The 20,176-nt window shown below is 50.8% G+C and overlaps 1 protein-coding gene across 1 annotated transcript; it reads right to left on the bottom strand.

Annotated features, from left to right (window-relative positions):
- Window positions 1-3,780: 3,780 nt before the first annotated feature.
- On the bottom strand, window positions 3,781-19,876 carry ARL8B (ARF like GTPase 8B). Its single transcript, XM_082266640.1, has 7 exons — window positions 19,696-19,876; window positions 14,777-14,857; window positions 14,222-14,295; window positions 11,956-12,049; window positions 11,510-11,577; window positions 5,523-5,593; window positions 3,781-4,244 (listed from the first exon to the last, which is right to left on the bottom strand). Exons 1-7 carry the CDS (start codon window positions 19,816-19,818, stop codon window positions 4,195-4,197), a joined length of 561 nt encoding a protein of 186 aa, XP_082122766.1. The 5' UTR covers window positions 19,819-19,876; the 3' UTR covers window positions 3,781-4,194.
- Between the last annotated feature and the right edge of the window lie 300 nt (window positions 19,877-20,176).

Below are 20,176 nucleotides of genomic sequence, written 5' to 3' on the forward strand. Positions count from 1 at the left end.
TATAGATCTCATCTCTATCATATCATATATATATATATATATATATATATATATATATATATATATATATATATATATATATATATATATATATATATAGTATTCAATGGGCACGCACACATTTTATCTGCTTATATTGTTTTAGAGGAGTTCTAGTCAAACACTGCACCGAGGCTATGTCAATAAAAGTCAACAATATCTTGACCTTTTATGTATATATATTTGACCTATGGCATGTATGATACAACAGTGCCACCTAGAGTTTGAGTTAGTAAAAGTCTCTCTCATAGAAACTCATATAGAAAGGAAGAGGTAAAGGGATAAGCCCATGTGACAATGGCTACCTAAACTTTCTAAATAAAAGGCCAGCAGCATAAACTGAAAGGGGAACTCCATAACAAGAAGAAAAAAAAGTAACGTCTGTGACAGAGGGGACCTTACAAGACCAAATAAGGTCTAACACAAACGCTAAAAAAGGATAACACTAAATCTACACAACAAGAGCACCGGGTTTCTTGCAACAATCGTTTTATTAGAGCCCGGAGTCCTGGATATTGTGAATTAAAACCCAAGCTAAGAAACTTTTTAGTGCATCTCTATCGCATACAGATCATTAACATTGATCATTTGCTAGGAAGGTTAGATAGCGTGTGCATGTGTGTTTTATGCATATTTGTAATATTGTGTATCTCGGTTTTCCTACAATGTAAGTAGTTTGTATGTACAGCATTATTGTTTAGTAAAAGCACCTTAATATACTACAGGGGTTCCTGCTTCCTTGCTTTACCACAAAGTAACCTAAAAGATGTGTAAAAACAATTGGGGGCTCGTCCGGGATCAACACTGCCTCTGCTGCACTGAACTCCTAAGCAGTGTTGTGGTCAGGCTCTCCTCTGCTGGACTACAGAACATCCCCTCATCTCCATAGTGATTTCTATAATCCAGCAGGGGAGAACTCAGGCATGGCTGACAACACTGTTTAGGATTTCTGTGCAGCAGAGGCAGCATTGTCATCTCACTACTGGAAGTTAGGAGCTCACTGGATTTCTGACAGGATCAGGTGTTTTTTGTAGTGCATTTAATAGGAAATAAAATAGAGATTTTGTATTTTTTTGCCCCGATATATAAACTTTGAGGCATATTTTTTAAAAAATCTGCCCAGGGGGGTGTGTCATCAAAAGCTTGCCAGTGTCAACTCACCTGTACCAGGCTATAGCCCAGAGGCTACAAATATTCTGTATTGTAGGGTTAAGATATTTGCATAGTTTTTTGTCCATTGAAACTACATGTCAACTCATTCTGTGGAAAATGAATGTTCTCTAGCCATATTCTTTGCAGATTGAATGTTATTCATGGGGGAAAAAAAAGGTTGTGAATGGGGCAAATACCACATTATGGCCACTAGATGGCACAAGTATCATAGGAAATAAGTTCGCTCCCCAGCTCCATCTAGTGGCCATAATGTGGTAGTTTCCACATGGGGACTGGGGAAAAAGATTATTAAAAAAAAACATCTCCACAACCTACACTTAGGAAAAGGTAGTGAATGGGGAAAATACCCAATTGTGGCCACTAGATGGAGCTGAGGAGAACACTTATTTCCTATGATAATCCTGCCATCTAGTGGCCATAATGTGGTATTTTCATCCATCCACAATTTTATATTTTTTCAATGAATAACATTTGATTTGCAGAGAACATAGCCTAAGAATATTTAAATTTGCCCCAATCTCATACAGTTTCAATGGACAAACACCTATGACATTTTTTTTTTTTTTCTTTATAAATACACCCCCTTTAATTTGCTGTGGTGTGCCCCGCACTGAACCCGTTTTGTACCCCGAGAGTTAAAGTAAATCTGCCAAAAAGATCCCAGCAAAGAGGGGGAGGGGGGTTGGAGCAGCGCAGAAACTGCTTTTGCTTTTTACATTCTGGAGGTCATTGAATTAAATAATGAAAAGTTTTGGCCGCTGATTAAATTTCTTACCCTACAGAGGACAGGTATGCGGGGGTGGGGGGGGGGGGTTAGAGGGGCGATAGTGCTGGAACGGGGCAGATCGTTATCCAAACACGGAGGGATCATTTAATATCACATTGTAACAATACTCCAAACACAGAGGATCGGCAAAAACTTATTACAAACTTATTAGTGAACTGCTGCAGCACTCTTTCTAATTTTGAGTTTCCCTTTAAGTAGAACGTACCGGTAGTGGATATGTACAGTGAGGACAAATGAAAATCTCCGTCACATAATGAGCCCCTGATGAAGGATCACATTACATCATAGAGCCCCTGATGAAGGATCACATTACATCATAGAGTCCCTGATGAAGGATCACATTACATCATAGAGTCCCTGATGAAGGATCACATTACATCATAGAGCCCCTGATGAAGGATCACATTACATCATAGAGTCCCTGATGAAGGATCACATTACATCATAGAGTCCCTGATGACATCGTAGCGAGCTTAAAGAAGGATCACATGACATTATAGAGCCCCTGATGACATCACATAGCCCAATGACAGATCACATTACATCATGGAGCCCGATGACGGATGACATTACATCATAGCGCCCCTGATGACATCCTAAAGCCCCTGATGACAGATTACATCATAAGAGCCCCTGATGGCGGATCACATGATATCATAGAGCCCCTGAAGAAGGATCACATTAAATCAGAGTCCCAGATGACATTATAGAGCCTGTTGATTGATCACATTACATCATAGAGCCCCTGATGACATCATAGAGCCCCTGATGATGGATCACATTACATCATAGAGCCCCTGATGACATTATAGAGTCCCTGAAGAAAGATCACATTACATCAAACAGTCCCTGATGACATTATAGAGCCCAATGATGGTTCACATTACATCAAACAGCCACTGATGACATCATAGAGCCCCTGATGATGGATCACATTACATCATAGACATTAAATGACATCAAAAGATACAACTTATTATAATTCTGGACAGGAGAGGAAAGGGTTAAAGCTGAACTCCGGGAATAAAAAAAATATATATTTCAAAATGCTCCACAAAATATATCAATCCAATGTGTGTGCGTTTAACATTATTTTAAACCCAGATATTACTTTGTAAAAGCAGCAATGACATCATTACTACACCTCTGCAGAGTTAAGCAGTGGGAGGGGCCCAGCAGGCTCCACCCACTACAGATAAACTACAACAGGGGGTGGAGACAAGATTTATGATCCCGGAGTTCAGATTTAATACCCCCATCAAGTTATTAGTTTGGTGTTTTTGCCATCTGTGACACCACAGGAAGTGGGAGGAAATCCACACTTAGGAAAAAAAGTCCCCATTGGAAGATTTCCATCTGTTTCCTGTTCTGGTGACAACTCAGAAGTTCACATTTCCCCCATGACTTTCACTTCGTGTCACCCGGACTATAGGGGGGCGGAGACACAGATGGCGATAAAAACCTGACAGGGGGTCCCATCCTCTCCTTGCTTTGAATACATGTTAAAGGGCCAGTACACCAATGACACAAGAGTTATATAAAAGAGCGATTTGTAACATTTTCATCTGTGCAGAAAGGGAAATCGCTGACATTGAGAGTGGAAGGAGAAGCAGAAGACCGATGAGATGATATCTCTGTCACTCCGCTCTCCCCTCCTCTCAGCATGCTCCTTGCACTGGAGCACAACTGTCTCCTTGTGCCCTTCACCCTCTCCCAGTCTGAGCTCTGCTGTACAGGAGGTGGATACCGGGTGAAGCTCAGGTCCGTACGGGTTCAGCTCTTTTATATCATTCAGTCTCTGGTCGTTGTTTAGCGGCCCTTCAACCTACGCAGAGCAGCAAGAAAATGAAGCAAGATAAGAGGAGGAGAGCAGTCCACGGCATCGGATCGGCAGAACACGGACACCAGTGAGCGATAGTCACATGTCAGAGTACCTTGGATGCTATTGGGCAGCCAAAGCCGCGGCAGAGCAGGTACGGGGTGGGGGATGGGCGCCCCCTGAGTGGAGAATGGGTAGTGGGAGCTCCTTCTCCCATTCCTCTGAAGAGCGATTCCCAGGGTGCAGAACGGAGAGATGGAGGGCACGTCCTCGGGGGCGGGAAGGACAAGTCCTTGTGGGCGGGGAGGGCACGTCCTTGGGGGCGGGGAGGGCACGTTCCATTATACAGAGCAGCAGTTTTTAATCAGAAAGACCTTTAGCTGCGGCGTGACTTGGAATGCTGGATCAGCCACTGTAGGGTGATATCTGAGAAGAGAGGATTATGGGATTTAGATAACATGGCTGAAGAAGAAAAAGAAAAAAAAAGAAGAAGTGCCGGCATAATGACTGAAGGAAAGAAAAGCTAAAGTGTTCCCCAGAGCCCTCTTATGAAGAGGGGGGGCACCCTAGAAACACGTTAGCATCTACAGAACTCTAACCTTTGTGATAGCATAGGCTCTGACAGGTCCTCTTTATTGAGAGATTTGGGGTCTATTAGACTCCAGATCCCTCCTTCACCCCTAAATGCATCTTGATAAACAAGCAAACCAAAACCAAGAGTGACAAAATCCCCGCCTTCCCCACAGCCCTCTGATGAAGAGGGGGGCACCCTCGAAACATGTTAGTATCTGTAGAACACTGAGACAATATCCCTTGTAGTAGCATGGACAGTGCCAGGTCCTCTTTATGGAGAGATTTGGGGTCTATTAGACTCCAGATCTCTCCTTCACCCCTAAATGCCTCTTGATAAACAAACCAAAACGAAAGTGACAAAATCCCCGCCCCTTCCACCCCAACCACTTAACCAGCAACACACTGGAACATCGCTGGATTTTTGATGGTTATACTGGGAAGATTTACAGTTGCATGCATCACCATCTTTAGAGCCGGCGGCCGGCTCTCTTGTGAAAGCAATTGAAGCGGCTAACTAGCCACTGGATTGCTATTATAAACAACGGGAGGGGGCATCCTCCTCCTCCTCTTCTGGGGTCCCTCTTCCCTGCTCCTGGCCCCTCCCTCCCGTTGCGTGCCCCTGCAGCTTGCCATGGGGGCACCCGAGCTGAGCTGCACCTCTGTGTGTCCTTTCAGACACAGAGCCGCAGTTTGGCCCCACCCTCTCTCTCTCGCTCTCTCATTGGCTCACAGACTTTAAGCCCCGGGCAGCTGAGACTTCCCTCCAAATACCGTGTGACATAAAAAAAAAAAATTAAGTGACTGCTATTATTTTCTCTAGGGTCTCTGCTTAAAAACAAAAAAAAATTCTACATAATATATATATATATATACACACACACACACACACACAAACACACACATATATATTTATCTGCAAGAAACAGTATGTGAACCCTTTGGAATGATGGATTTCTGCACAAATTGGTGATAAAATGTGATCTGATCATCATCAATAGACAATCACAGTCTGCTTACACTAACATCCATTCCAGAAAGAACCTTCGTAACACCAAATTCAGGAGGTTTTCTGCCCCCACCATGTGATACAAAATAGGACATAACACCCCCCCCCCCCCCCCCAGCGCTCACCTATGTTATCCTTCTCTTTGCAGGAAATGGAATAACAGCAGATTTCTCGGTCCTGGATGGAGGACAGGTGCCTGTGGGGGGAAAGCATAAAAATCAATAAAATGATCTCCACAGCCACAAGAACTTCAATGAAAACGCAGCAAACACGATTGTTTTCACAATGACGATCGTACTTTCTATAATTTAGACTCAGCGCACGCGGCCTTGGCAGGTGACACAGCGGCACATGGGCCGCACACTGTGAAGCCTTCCAAAATAAAGACGCATCCCCAACAAAGGACATAAAGCATTGATAAATATGATCGTCTGTAAAGTCTACACCTGGGAATGGATGAATGAACACAGAAATCTCCTTTCAGATTTATCCCTGATGAGCCCTTCCTGAGTCCCAGGGTCGGGGGGGGGGGGGGGGGGGGCAGTGAAGACTTCTCTTTTATCACTGACTGACTTTTTATCGTCATCTTATGGGGAATGCGAGGCTTCAGTTGTGGCCCCTGACAGCGCCAAATGGCCACACAGAATATTCAGTATATAACAGCAGACTGTCAGAGACTTTCCCCATATTAGAGGAGACGGTCAGAGACTGCGGCCATGGATAAATGAGACTGCTGGAGGTCACAACTGATGAAACTATAGCAATAGTTGGTGTAGCGCTTAAAACGTGATAATAGGATGAACCGCACAGTCCATTAATCCTTATAAAGTCCACACATATCACAACTGAGAGGTTAGTAATCCTTCAGAAATATTATGTGTGATCCCAAAGGGGTACAGACACTCCAAACTCCAATAACCCAGTGCAGAGATTCCACCACCAAGGAATAAGATTGGCCTCTTACCACAACACAATGATCCCACAACCAGGTCCTGCACCGGCTTCCGCACTGATCGTGCCCGCTCCTCTCAAGACAAGTATGTATGGAAAAGAAGGGGAACAGCTTCCATAGCGTAATATTGTCTAAAGACTTTATTGATGTAAAACAAAAGAGTGGCAACTCACAAGTATGCTGGAGTAATAGGCGTGTATCACGGAGTGTCCCAAAACTCGGTATCCTGCTGAGAAAATGGCCGCCGCATCCCCTCGTAGGTCACAGCGTGAGGTGCCGCAGGCTCCTCCTACGCGTTTCATCAGGAACTGACGTCGTCAGGGGGTGTGGCCTGCGGCGGTCATTCTCCTTTTATACGCTGGTAAAGCGGAGGGGCGGGGCACGCTATTCATGACCCAGAACCAGGAAGTAAGACACTTTCGTGTCAACGACCGGAACAGGCGGATCATGATAGTAACAATCCGTAATAGGATGCAATCCACTTGCATGTCAACACCCGGAACCGGATGTTAACCTAATTCTGAACATAGGACAATCAAGCCCAAACTGATGAAACACCTCTGGATCTCCGGATGAAGGGACAACTCCCCTTGGTTCAATGCCTGCAGACTGAGGAAATCCTCCTGCCAGTTTTCCACCCCAGGAATGTGTACGGCGGAGGGGGCTGGAAAGAATCATTCTGCCCACCTTGGAATGCCGGCTACCTCCAGAGCCACCAGGACACTTCTGTGCCCCCTTGGAAATTGACATAAGCCATTACATTGTCCGATTGAATGCGCAAGATATCGATCGGTAGTCTGGACTCTTCCAATGCCCAGATCCCGAGAAGAATTCTTGCCTAGGACACCTCCCCAGCCGGACAGGCTGGCATCCGTGGAGACCACTGTCCAATACAAGGGGAGGAAGGATTTGCCTAGTCAAAGTGCAGGAGAATGAAGCCACCATATCAGGGATTCCTTCGTTCCCCAACTCAGCCGGATCTGATTGTCCAGAGACTGCAGAGTCTTGTCCAATTTGGTTTAGAATCTCCCTTTGTAGGGTCCTCGTATGGAACTGTGCTAACGGAATCACCTCGAAGGTAGACACCATCAGGCCCAGCACCCACATGCAAGTCCGGAGGGATGACCATCTGCTGGACAGCAGGAGATGAATTGTAGCCTGCAATTTCTGGAGTTTGTCCAGAGGAAGGAGCACTCTGGCTAAGGCCGAGTCCAGAGTCAGGCCCAGATAGCCCAGCTTTGTGGACGGAACCAGAGCAGACTTCTGAAAATTCAGAATCCAGCCACACTCCGCAGAGATCGTATTGTGATCTCCAGGTTTTCCACCAGAGCAGTAGGAGACTCCGCTCACAAGAGATCATCCATGTAGCCCAGTACCGCGATCCCCTGTTGGCGTAACAAAGCCAGCACTGGGGCTAACACTTTCGTGAAGACCCGAGGAGCAGAGGCGAGACCAAACGGTAACGCCACAAACCAATAATGCTCCTCTCCCGTGCAAAGCAGAGAAAACGCTGGTGACCGGCACATATGAATGTGAAGGTAAGCATCCTTAATGTCGATAGAGGCGGGGAAAGCCCCTGATGCAGGGATGCCACCACCATTCGAATGGACTCCTTTCTAAACTTCTGCACCCGCACAAAGCAGGTTAGTGCCTAGAGGTCCAGGATTGGACACACCTTTCCTTCCTTCCTGGGAACTGTGAACAGGTTTGAGTAAAACCCCTGAAAATGTCCCGAAGTCGGAACCGGGACAATCACCCCTTGAAGTAAACAGGCCCTGTAAGCGGTCCGGGGACAGTTGGAAGGAAAGAGCCTTGCCAGGAGACCAGAGCATCTGCAATCGCTTGATTTATTCTCCCTGGAGAAGAGACGCCTGAGCGGGGACATGATAGCAATTTATAAATATCTCAATGGGGATCTCAGCTTAGAAAAAAAGCTATTCAGTCGAAGGGATTGCATGAGGACTCGAGGGCATACAATGCGATTAGAGGAGAAGCGTTTTAACCTCAGGCAACGTGGGGGGTTCTTTACGGTTAGGGCTACAAGATTGTGGAATTCTCTACCACAAGAGGTGGTTTCTGCGGGAAGTATGGTGGCTTTCAAAAGACTCTTAGACTTACATCTCAAGGATCAGAACATTCAGGGGTATGAGAGATGATTACAGCCACACACTCCTACACAGGGGGAACTGGATGGACTATTGTCTTTATTCAACCTCACCTACTATGTAACTATGTAACTTGATCTTGTAGCCAGACCATATGACTTTGTGGACCCACTTGTCTTACCCCAGGGAAGTCCACGGATCCAGAAACCAACAAAGATGTCCCCCCACCCCTGATACTGGTGAGGGCGCACCTGCTGAAGGAGCCTTGTCCGCGGGTCTGGAGAAGTCCGCTCTCGGCTTGCCAGACCAGGCTCGTTTAGATCCTCCAGAGGCCCTGAAAGGCTTTGAGCCCTTGTCAGTCGAACCTGAGGGACGAAAAAACTTCTTATGAGCCGAGAAGGAAGGCCCACGTCTCAGACGAGGGTCCTTGCCCTTAGTAGCCTGCAGAAGAAAGGTGCTCTTCCCCCCATGTGAGACCTTTAATGTCATCCAGGGTAGCTCCAAGCAGACGATCTCCTTTGAAGAGAAGATCAGTCGAGGCCTTTTTAGAAGTCTGATCCGCAGACCAACATTTGAGCCAAAAATACGCCAAAGGACCACTGCTGGAACAGAGAGCCGAGCCACTAGGGGAACCGCATCCAAAAAGGCATCACAGATAAACTGCAGCCCCTGAACCAGCTGGTCCGCCAGCTCAGCAAAGGCAGAGGGAAGCTGGTCCCCCTCCGGGTCACAGCATAGGAGCCTAGCCCATTCGGTCAGAGTTTTCGACACAAGGGCAATGGTGATTACCAGCCTCATTACCAAACCAGCAAGAGTGTACATAGTGCGGGCCACAGCCTCCGCCTTCATGTCAGCCGGATCCATAAAGGCCGGGGACTCTTCCATCGGAATCATGGTAGCCTTTTCAACCTGGAAACCAGAAGGTCCACCACTGGTGGAACGGTCCTCTTCTTGGAGTCCTCATTGGAGTAACGCCTAGTAAAGCGATTCCAAGTGCCAAGTGGAGGAATCATCCTGAGGATTCCGGGCGTGTGGTCGCAGTCCCAGCTGGGTGATCCACGTCCACGGCAGTCAAATCAGATTCAGGATCTGAGACAGATGAGGCATGGGAAGGCGGGGGCGCTTTTTGCTAGCCCGTCATCCGAAAGCCACCTCCACCTGGGACACAAAGAACTCCAGGACCGCCGTCAGTGAATCGATGAATGGTTGGGACCCGGAGGGCCCCGCAGCCTCAGAGGGGTTCAGGTGAGGAAATGTGCTCCAAAGACTTCGAGTCACCAGGAGGACCCCACAAAAAGTGTAGGGACAACTCCCACCACGCTGGCAGCACCACCCGGTCACCAGGCACAAGCACCAAGCGATCCTCAGCAGAGAGGCAGAGAACCCCACCAGACTCTCCACCCCCTGACATAGGCACCTGCAGCCACCAGGATAATCTGCACTGCACGTGTGGCAATCAGGAAGTGAAAGGATCCAGGAGTCAGCACCAGGGGATGAGGAGGGGCTCACACCTGCCACCACCAAAATCGCTGCCCACAGGGCTCCACCGTCATGGCCGCCACTATATTCTATGGCAAAGCACCGCAAAAAATGGCACCTGGACTACACAAACATGGACGCCATGTATAGAATAACACAGGCTACAACAAAATGGCGGCTCCGTGCGCAACCACAAGGCTTACGGGGAACCAGGAGGTAACCCAGGCCCCAAGGACAGACCCTGGGGGGGCCTGACAGGAGCCCCCACCAGGTACAACCCCTACACACAGTCGATCGTTCGGTCCCCTGCGGCCCCCTCTCCATTGCCAGCATAGTGCCCTGCCCCCATCCCAGGAGGTGGATTAGATCATCCAAACAGCCCCAACATATGTGCAGGGGGGGGGGGGGGGTGGACAGATGACAGGGGGGGGGGGGACTGATGGGAAGGAAGGGTATCCGGGGGTCCGACTGTCACAAGGAGGGGCCCACGTCCACCCCAAAACCCTCCAGGGGGAGAGGGTGGACAGCTACTCACCATACCAGGAACCAGGTGGGCACCGCTCCAGACAGAACCTCCTCGCCATCGAAATGGGGGGCTGTTGGCCAGGAGGAACGCTGCGACTCGGGCCGAGACCCGGTTGTATGAGACCTCGCGAGGCGTTTAACTCACAGGCCAGCCCCCGTACAGTAGGGCTACGTCGTGGCGGACCTAGAGCAGAGCCGAGGTCTGCGCGCTCTCGCTGGCCAGACTGGGGTGACCACTGGATCTAGATTATCCAGCCCAGAAAAAATTGCCAGGACCGGAGATCCCAGCAAGGAACGAGATCCTTACTCCCGACTAGGCAGAAAAAAAACCTATAGCAGAGAGAGGGAGTTTACCTCCTGGGACCGCCCATGGGCGTAGCCTTTCTGCCTAGTGTCCCACTCCTGTAGGGGGCAGTATAACCCAATGGTTTAGAAGATCAGGAGCTGTGTCCGTCAATGAACGAAAGAGAAATCTCTGTTTGTGGGAAAAAAAGGACATAAATTTTTATTTGGGTACAGCGTCGCACGACCTCGCAATTGTCAGTTAAAGTAATGCAGTGCCGAATCACGAAAAAAATGGCCTGGCCATTAAGGGGGTAAAACCTTCTGGTCCAGAAGTGGTTAATACGAACTTTTTTAGAGTAGATTTGGACATGTGTCTCTGAAGTCAGATCCACTTCCAGATCACACTTCAGAGGCTACTGACAGGCAGCGAGGAAGTCATGTGACGCCTCTTCACTGCCTCTTTTAACCCCATTTTTGCTGACGATTGCAGCGGTATTTGTGAGCAGCCCGACTGAAGCAAGTCAGACCTCACTGGACCCCATCAATAGAATATTGGGTGCCCCTGGCTTGTTGTACATTGATGCCCCCTGGTGGGCAGGGAAGGAGTATCAACGCCAGAAACATTATGTATGAGAAGGTCGGTGTCACCCCTTGGACTCCCACAGCTCCGACACCACGGCCGAGGTCTGAGCTCAGCAGTACAGCAATGCAGTAAAGCAGTCAGTAAAGTGTTAATATCAGGGGTCACCGATTGGTGGATAAATACATTTTCTCAATCAGCTGCTTCTCATCCAAGGCGCTGGAGAGATCCCTCTTATTCCCGAGAACCAGGACCTGAGGAGGAGAGAAGATACCGATTACAGATACACCAATCATCAGAGGGTCACCCATCCCCCCCCAATCCCCATCTTCCAATCATCAGAGGGTCACCCATCCCCCAATCCTCATCTTCCAATCAATGTTCTCAGATGGCCACCCCTCCCCCAATCCTCGGCCACCCCTCCCCCAATCCTCTTCCAATCAATGTTCTCAGAGGGTCACCTTCACCCTGCCAATGTTTAACCACTTCCCCTGCATGGCAATTTTTACATCCCCAAATGTGATTCGTTTTCGGAAAGCAGAGGCCCCAGAGAATAAAATGGTGGTTGTTGCAATTTATAGGTCAATTCAATTTGAATGTGTGATCTCTGATTGGCTCAGTTGGTGACATACCGGTATCCCCTGCAGCTGCGGCTTATCCAGTAGATTGTGAAGTTCGTTCCGAGACGCTTCAACCTTCTCCCGATCTGCCGCATCCACCATATACCTGTCCAATCAAAGAACAACCGCGTCACATCCGGTCCTCCCGGGAAACCGCTCAATACACAACTAATATACAGGGGGGGGGGAGGGGTTTACCTCCCAGAGGGGATCTGTCCATCGAGTCCTGAGATTTACACAGCCCTCCCACACAGCATAGCCCAGCCCAGTCTGGAAGGGGGAGGAGACTGCATTTTTTTCCTCTGCTGTGGCTCAGTAATACTCCTAAATACTAAATACTCCTCCACCCCCCTCACCGCCCTCAGACTCCTCCACCCCCCTCACCGCCCTCCATCTCCTCCACCCCCCTCACCGGCCTCAGACTCCTCCACCCCCCCTCACCGGACTCAGACTCCTCCACCCCCCTCAGACTCCTCCACCCCCCTCACCGGCCTCAGACTCCTCCACCCCCCTCAGACTCCTCCACCCCCCTCACCGGCCTCAGACTCCTCCACCCCCCCTCACCGGCCTCAGACTCCTCCACCCCCCTCACCGGCCTCAGACTCCTCCACCCCCCTCACTGGCCTCAGACTCCTCCACCCCCCTCAGACTCCTCCACCCCCCTCACCGGCCTCAGACTCCTCCATCCCCCTCACTGGCCTCAGACTCCTCCACCCCCCTCAGACTCCTCCACCCCCCTCACCCGCCTCAGACTCCTCCACCCCCCTCACCGCCCTCAGACTCCTCCACCCCACTCACTGGCCTCAGACTCCTCCACCCCCCTCACCGGCCTCAGACTCCTCCACCCCACTCACTGGCCTCAGACTCCTCCACCCCCCTCACCGGCCTCAGACTCCTCCACCCCCCTCACTGGCCTCAGACTCCTCCACCCCCCTCACCCGCCTCAGACTCCTCCACCCCCCTCACCCGCCTCAGACTCCTCCACCCCCCTCACCCTCCTCAGACTCCTCCACCCCCCCTCACCGCCTTTAGACTCCTCCACCCCCCTCACCGCCCTCAGACTCCTCCACCCCCCCTCACTGGTGTCAGCCTCCTCCACCCCCCACACCAGTGCCAGCGTCAGCCTCCTCCACTCCACCCCCCCCCCCCCCCACCCAGCGTCAGAAGGCTGTGCTGTACTCCTCACCTCATGGACACGGCTAGTGTTGTCACCCTCTAACAGGAAACCACCTCTAGCAGAGACCTCTGGCAGGATCCACATTCCGATATTTGGAAAAATCAACCTTGGTTGTGGATTCCTAATCTTCTAGAGCTGCCGCCATGATGTGTGACCGCGGCTCTAGGAGATTAAGAATCCACAACCAAGGTTGTTTTTTCCTTATATTGGTGGCTACTGAAGGGGTCTTCCCTTATCCCTCCATTAAAGGCCGACCACCTCTGGGACCGCCTCCATATTGTCCCATCTCATCCCTGACGGTGTGGTGCACTCATTGGTGTATACAACAGAGGGACTACTTCTACCAATAGGAACCGGATATCCCCCTCCGCAAACCGCAGCCTAATGAATATTCTACTCATATAAAGATCTTTCCTTGGCAATGTGTTAATGAAAATCCCCCCCTCCCCCCCTCCTGGGAATGGTTATACCAACCTACAGTGCATGGAACTTCACCTCTATTCTGAGATTCTTCAGTTAGCTGGGGGGGGGGGGGCTATCAGGCTGCCTCTGCTTTTCTGACTTGGACTGGTTTGTTTGGACCCCCCATGTCCACCCCCACAATGTACTGCATTGGGAACTGGAGAAACTCCACCACAACCTCTGCTTATTGTACCCTTATTGTTCAACAGTCCTGAAGAAGCTGCCATCTGCGAAACACGCTGACCTTCCATTGGACAAAAGCACTTATTATCATCGATACACCTCCTCCTGGGTACAGAATATTCTTCATATATTGTGGGTATGTTGTAGAAGATTTATGGACAGAATTGATGCTCAGAGGATGACTATGATTGGATGGCCCCGCCCCTTCTTCTATCCTTGGGTTTATTATGTAAACAATGTATCTTTAATACCAATTGTGTAACAAATCCCAAAAATTCTAACCCTCCCCCACTCTGATACAAAACATGTTCCTGTCCGTGTCCCCATTGGAGAGATTTTCCATCACTTCCTGTCCCAATGGGAAGTCCCTCCCCCCACCCCCAATACAAATCATAAAATGTTTCCGGATGGAGATTTGCTTTCCGTGTTTATTTGGAGGCGCTGAGAGAAACTTACACGATGGCATTGACCCCCCGACAATATCGCTCCCACATACTGCGGAACCGCGGCTGTCCCCCGATATCCCAGATCTGCCAAACAAAAAGAACAAAACAGTCAACAAATCCAACCCCCCCTCCCACCCCCCCCCCCCCCCCCGAGACCCCCAAATACAATCATTTCACCGCTTCATCCATGGCAATTTATTACCTCTAACAAGAGAAAAGAGGAGGAGCATGCCAGCAGTGTGTTCACAAATGTCTGACACAGATCAGCCCCTGCCTCTTTCCTCCTCCTTCTACAAAGTTACAATGTATAATCTGATCACTGGGGGAGGGGAGACTGAGGAAATGACTCCTCCCCCTTCTACAAAGTTGCAATGTACAGTCTGATCACTGATGATGACATCATCTCAGCCTAGGCGGAGTCAGTGATGGATTGTTAATAAGAGGCGGAGCTTGTCTGAGAAGTGATCCTATTGGTGTGGATGGTGACGTGTCGGGGAATTATGATAGAGACATGTGACGGGACGGACAGGTCCAGTGTATACAATACCCCCCTCCCCCTCCTCACCTTTATGGTCACGTTTCCTTTCGTCACTTTGCGCATGTTGAAGCCGACAGTTGGGATCATATCCTCACTGAACTGTCCTGACTGGAGGGAAACACAAAGAACATACAATCAACATGGGAGACACATGGGGGGCGGGGTCAGCTCGCTCCCTGCGATTCTTCTCCATGGATGGGAGTGAACGGCCCAATCCTGCGCCATTTCCTATTCTTACCGCCATCTGCAAACCACACTGACACCCGCAGCGGCTCGCAGATCTCAGCGTGCGATGCAGGAACCGGCACTGAATCGCAGGGTTTCCCGCACTGTACCACTGTGAACCGGGACCTAAAGGAAAGGAGAGATTTGGGGTGTTTTTGACCCCCGATCTCTCCATAAAGAGGACCCCTCATCCTTATTTCTATCACACCGGATTTTTACATTTCATTTCTTAGAATTAAAAAAAAACAAAAAAAAAATGAAAAAGAAAAAAATTTTAAAACTAAAAATATAAATTAAAAGAAAAATGTAAAGTGCCCCGCCCCCTCCGTGCTTGGCGCAGAACCGCCCACATATGTAAATGTGTTCGCACCACACATGTGAGGTATCCCTGCGATTGTCAGAGGAAGAGGAATAATTCCATCTCCCGACCTCCTCTGTGACTCTAAACTGGGAACCGTTAAACATTTTAAAAGCGTCGCCTATGGAGATTTTAAGTTTGTCACTATTGAACGATTGTGTGACATGTTAAATATCTATTCACTCGAGGTAACCAAAAAATTGGGTTACATATTGGTTTTTGTTTTTTTAATTCATTAAAGTTTATTTTTTTCCAAAAAAATTGAATTTGAAAAACTTCTGCGCAAATACGGTGTGACAAAATATTGCAACGATCTCCAATTTATTCTCTGATAAAAATATATAAATAATGTTTGGGGGTTGTAATTAATTTTGTAGCAAAAAATAACGATTTAATCTTGTAAGGAAAAAGTGCCAGAAAAGTCTGGGAGCTGAAATAGAGAATAAAGATACTTTGTGTCCGGCTTTTATTGGTTGAGTAGAGAGACTTTTGTATCTTTTTTTCAAAAATAGAAAATAATAAGAAAGAGAACATGGCAAGATCAGGAGGGGGGGGGTCAGAGAGAATAGGGGACAGGATCAGGGGGAATCAGGGGAGGAATCGGGGGGGGGGGGGATCAGAGGGAATAGGGGACAGGATCAGGGGGAATCAGGGGAGGAATCGGGGGGGGGGGGGGGGGGAATCAGAGGGAATAGGGGACAGGATCAGGGGGAATCAGGGGAGGAATCGGGGGGGGGGGGGGGATCAGAGGGAATAGGGGACAGGATCAGGGGGAATCAGGGGAGGAATCGGGGGGGGGGGGGATCAGAGGGAATAGGGGACAGGATCAGGGGGAATCAGGGGAGGAATCGGGGGGGGGGGGGGGATCAGAGGGAATAGGGGACAGGATCAGGCGGAATCAGGGCGGGATCAGGGGGAATTAGGAGGGGGGATTGGAGCGGGGTTGAGGGTGGGATCGGGGGGGGGTCACTGGGCTCCCGAGCTTTCCCAACACGCACAGAACTGCGCTGCCGTTCAGCAGACATGCGGCGGCGTTGTCACAGTCAATGCATCTGTAAACGCATGACAGATGCGCTGCAAACACATAAAGGCCCTGCAGTTTAATTAAAAATAAAATAAATACCTAAAAAAAATAAAGAAATAAAATCCCGCCCGGAATGCGTTGGGCTCCTCCCATGCGACACGCTGAAACGCAGTATAACTTGGCTCTAGCGTAGAAGACGCACATCACATGCGTTTTGTTGCATTAATAAAAAGCGACCGAACTCCGCCTCCGCTTTTTAGTGGTTTTGATGCGTTCGGCACACAAGTGCGGTAAATGAAGTCAATGGAGGCGGCGCCCTGCCCTAGAATTCTGAGATACGAGGCACCGGCTGGCGGGACGAAAGCGGTAAAAACGTCGCTGGTTTTTGGGGCGTCTGTAATGTGAAGGAGGAATTATAAACGCACAGACGGGACGCGGGGATTAGGGGGTAAATGAGCCCCAGTAGAAGAGGCTCCTTCCCCTTTAAGCAGCCATAGGACTACAAGCCTCAGCGGGATCTGAGCGGATTTCCATCACTTGCTGAGACTTGTAGTCCTCCGGTCTGGAGATGGGGGGGGGGTCTGTCAGTTCTGGGCGGAGCAGACGATGTTCTTATCGGAGAGATGCCAGACTCCGCCTATTCCGGGAAGGTGGAAAAGTCGATATTGTGGGCGGAGTCACCAGACGATTCCTCCAGTGGGAACTGAATTCCTGGAACTCCATCCAATGACTGGAGAACCCCCACTGCACACCGGGCATGCTGGGACTTACAGTTCTTCCCACTAAAAGACCAACTCCGCCCACACCCGATCCTTCACTTCTGTATGGCTGCTGGAAGGTGGAATCACGTTCTCTGAGACTGCTGGAGGGGTGAGACAGCCAATCACACTGTGGGGGGGATGACTCAGAGTGACACCTCCACAACACCGAGAGCCACACCCCTTACCAGAGCATAAGGGGCTTCCCCAAATGCAGGGAGCAAAAGTCGTGGTCCCCCCCCTCCTCCTCCCGCAATGGGAATAGTGGTCCCTTCCCCCCCCCTCCTCCCACAATGGGAGTCGTGGTCCCCCCCTCCTTTTTTGACAGTTGTGCTTCCCCCCCTCCTCCTCTTAGGATGGGATTCGTGTTCCCCCCTAGTTCCTCCCATGATGGGAGTCGTGGTCCCCTCTTCCTCCTCCTCCTATGATGGGAGTCGTGGTCCCCTCCTCCTCCTCCTATGATGGGAGTCGTGGTCCCCTCCTCCTCCGCCTATAATGGGAGTCGTGGTCCCCTCCGCCTATGATGGGAGTCGTGGTCCCCTCCTCCTATGATGGGAGTCGTGGTCCCCTCCTCCTATGATGGGAGTCGTGGTCCCCTCCTCCTATGATGGGAGTCGTGGTCCCCTCCTCCTATGATGGGAGTCGTGGTCCCCTCCTCCTCCGCCTATGATGGGAGTCGTGGTCTCCTCCTCCTCCTCCGCCTATGATGGGAGTCGTGGTCTCCTCCTCCTCCTATGATGGGAGTCGTGGTCCCCTCCTCCTATGATGGGAGTCGTGGTCCCCTCCTCCTATGATGGGAGTCGTGGTCCCCTCCTCCTATGATGGGAGTCGTGGTCCCCTCCTCCTATGATGGGAGTCGTGGTCCCCTCCTCCTCCTCCTCCGCCTATGATGGGAGTCGTGGTCTCCTCCTCCTCCTCCGCCTATGATGGGAGTCGTGGTCTCCTCCTCCTCCTATGATGGGAGTCGTGGCCCCCTCCTCCTCCGCCTATGATTGGAGTCGTGGTCCCCTCCTCCTCCGCCTATGATGGGAGTCGTGGTCCCCTCCTCCTATGATGGGAGTCGTGGTCCCCTCCTCCTATGATGGGAGTCGTGGTCCCCTCCTCCTCCTCCTATGATGGGAGTCGTGGTCCCCTCCTCCTCCTCCTCCTATGATGGGAGTCATGGTCTCCTCCTCCTCCTATGATGGGAGTCGTGGTCTCCTTCTCCTCCTCCGCCTATGATGGGAGTCGTGGTCTCCTCCTCCTCCTATGATGGGAGTCGTGGTCCCCTCCTCCTCCTCCTATGATGGGAGTCGTGGTCCCCTCCTCCTCCTCCTATGATGGGAGTCGTGGTCCCCTCCTCCTCCTCCTATGATGGGAGTCGTGGTCCCCTCCTCCTCCTCCTATGATGGGAGTCGTGGTCCCCTCCTCCTATGATGGGAGTCGTGGTCCCCTCCTCCTCCAATGATGGTAGTTATACTTCCCTCTCCTCCTAAAATGGCAGTTGTGGTCCCCCCTCCCATGATGGGAGATGTAGTCCTCCCCCTATTTCTATGATAGGAGATGTGGTCCCCCTCCTCCTCCTATGATGGGAGATGTGCCCCCCCTCCTCCAATGATGGGAGATGTAGTCCCCCCCTCCTCCAATGATGGGAGATGTAGTCCCCCCCCCTCCCTCCAATGATGGGAGATGTAGTCCCCCCCCCCTCCTCCAATGATGGGAGATGTAGTCCCCCCCTCCTCCTATGATGGGAGATGTAGTCCCCCCCTCCTCTAATGATGGGAGATGTAGTCCCCCCCTCCTCCTATGATGGGAGATGTAGTCCCCCCCCTCCTCCTATGATGGGAGATGTAGTCCCCCCCCCCATCCTCCTATGATGGGAGATGTAGTCCCCCCTCCTCCAATGATGGGAGATGTAGTCCCCCCCCTCCTCCAATGATGGGAGATGTAGTCCCCCCCCCCTCCTCCTATGATGGGAGATGTAGTCCCCCCCCCTCCTCCTATGATGGGAGATGTAGTCCCCCCCCCCCATCCTCCTATGATGGGAGATGTAGTCCCCCCTCCTCCAATGATGGGAGATGTAGTCCCCCCTCCTCCAATGATGGGAGATGTAGCCCCCCCCCTCCTCCAATGATGGGAGATGTAGCCCCCCCCCTCCTCCAATGATGGGAGATGTAGTCCTCCCCCTCCTCCTATGATGGGAGATGTAGTCCCCCCCTCCTCCTATGATGGGAGATGTAGTCCCCCCCCCCATCCTCCTATGATGGGAGATGTAGTCCCCCCTCCTCCAATGATGGGAGATGTAGTCCCCCCCCTCCTCCAATGATGGGAGATGTAGTCCCCCCCCCTCCTCCTATGATGGGAGATGTAGTCCTCCCCCTCCTCCTATGATGGGAGATGTAGTCCCCCCCCCCCCATCCTCCTATGATGGGAGATGTAGTCCCCCCTCCTCCAATGATGGGAGATGTAGTCCCCCCTCCTCCAATGATGGGAGATGTAGCCCCCCCCCTCCTCCAATGATGGGAGATGTAGTCCCCCCCTCCTCCTATGATGGGAGATGTAGTCCCCCCCTCCTCCTATGATGGGAGTCGTAGTCTCTCACCGCGATGACATTGACGAATGTCGTCTTCCCGGAGTGTTGGAGCCCCACCAGGGTGAGTTCCATCTCCTCCTTCCAGAACAACGACCGGAACCAATCCAATAACCGGGAGAGGAGCGACATCATCCTACCACCGGGACCACCGAGATCTCCACCGGAACCGGAACCGCCCAGCGCCACCTACCGACCGACCCCGCCCAGAGGATGATGGGAAATGGAGTCCGCCGAGCTCTGCCACTGCAAACACCCCTCCCCCATCATCCCTATACTACACCCCTCCCCCATCATCCCTATACTACACCCCTCCCCCATCATCCCTATACTACACCCCTCCCCCATCATCCCTATACTACACCATCCCCCATCATCCCTATACTACACCCATCCCCCATCATCCCTATACTGCACCCATCATCCCTATACTACACCATCCCCCATCATCCCTATACTACACCCCTCCTCCATCATCCCTATACTACACCCA

The sequence above is a fragment of the Pelophylax lessonae genome (genome assembly GCF_965119305.1).
Source record: "Pelophylax lessonae genome assembly, chromosome: 8".
Taxonomy (NCBI): Eukaryota; Metazoa; Chordata; class Amphibia; order Anura; family Ranidae; genus Pelophylax; species Pelophylax lessonae.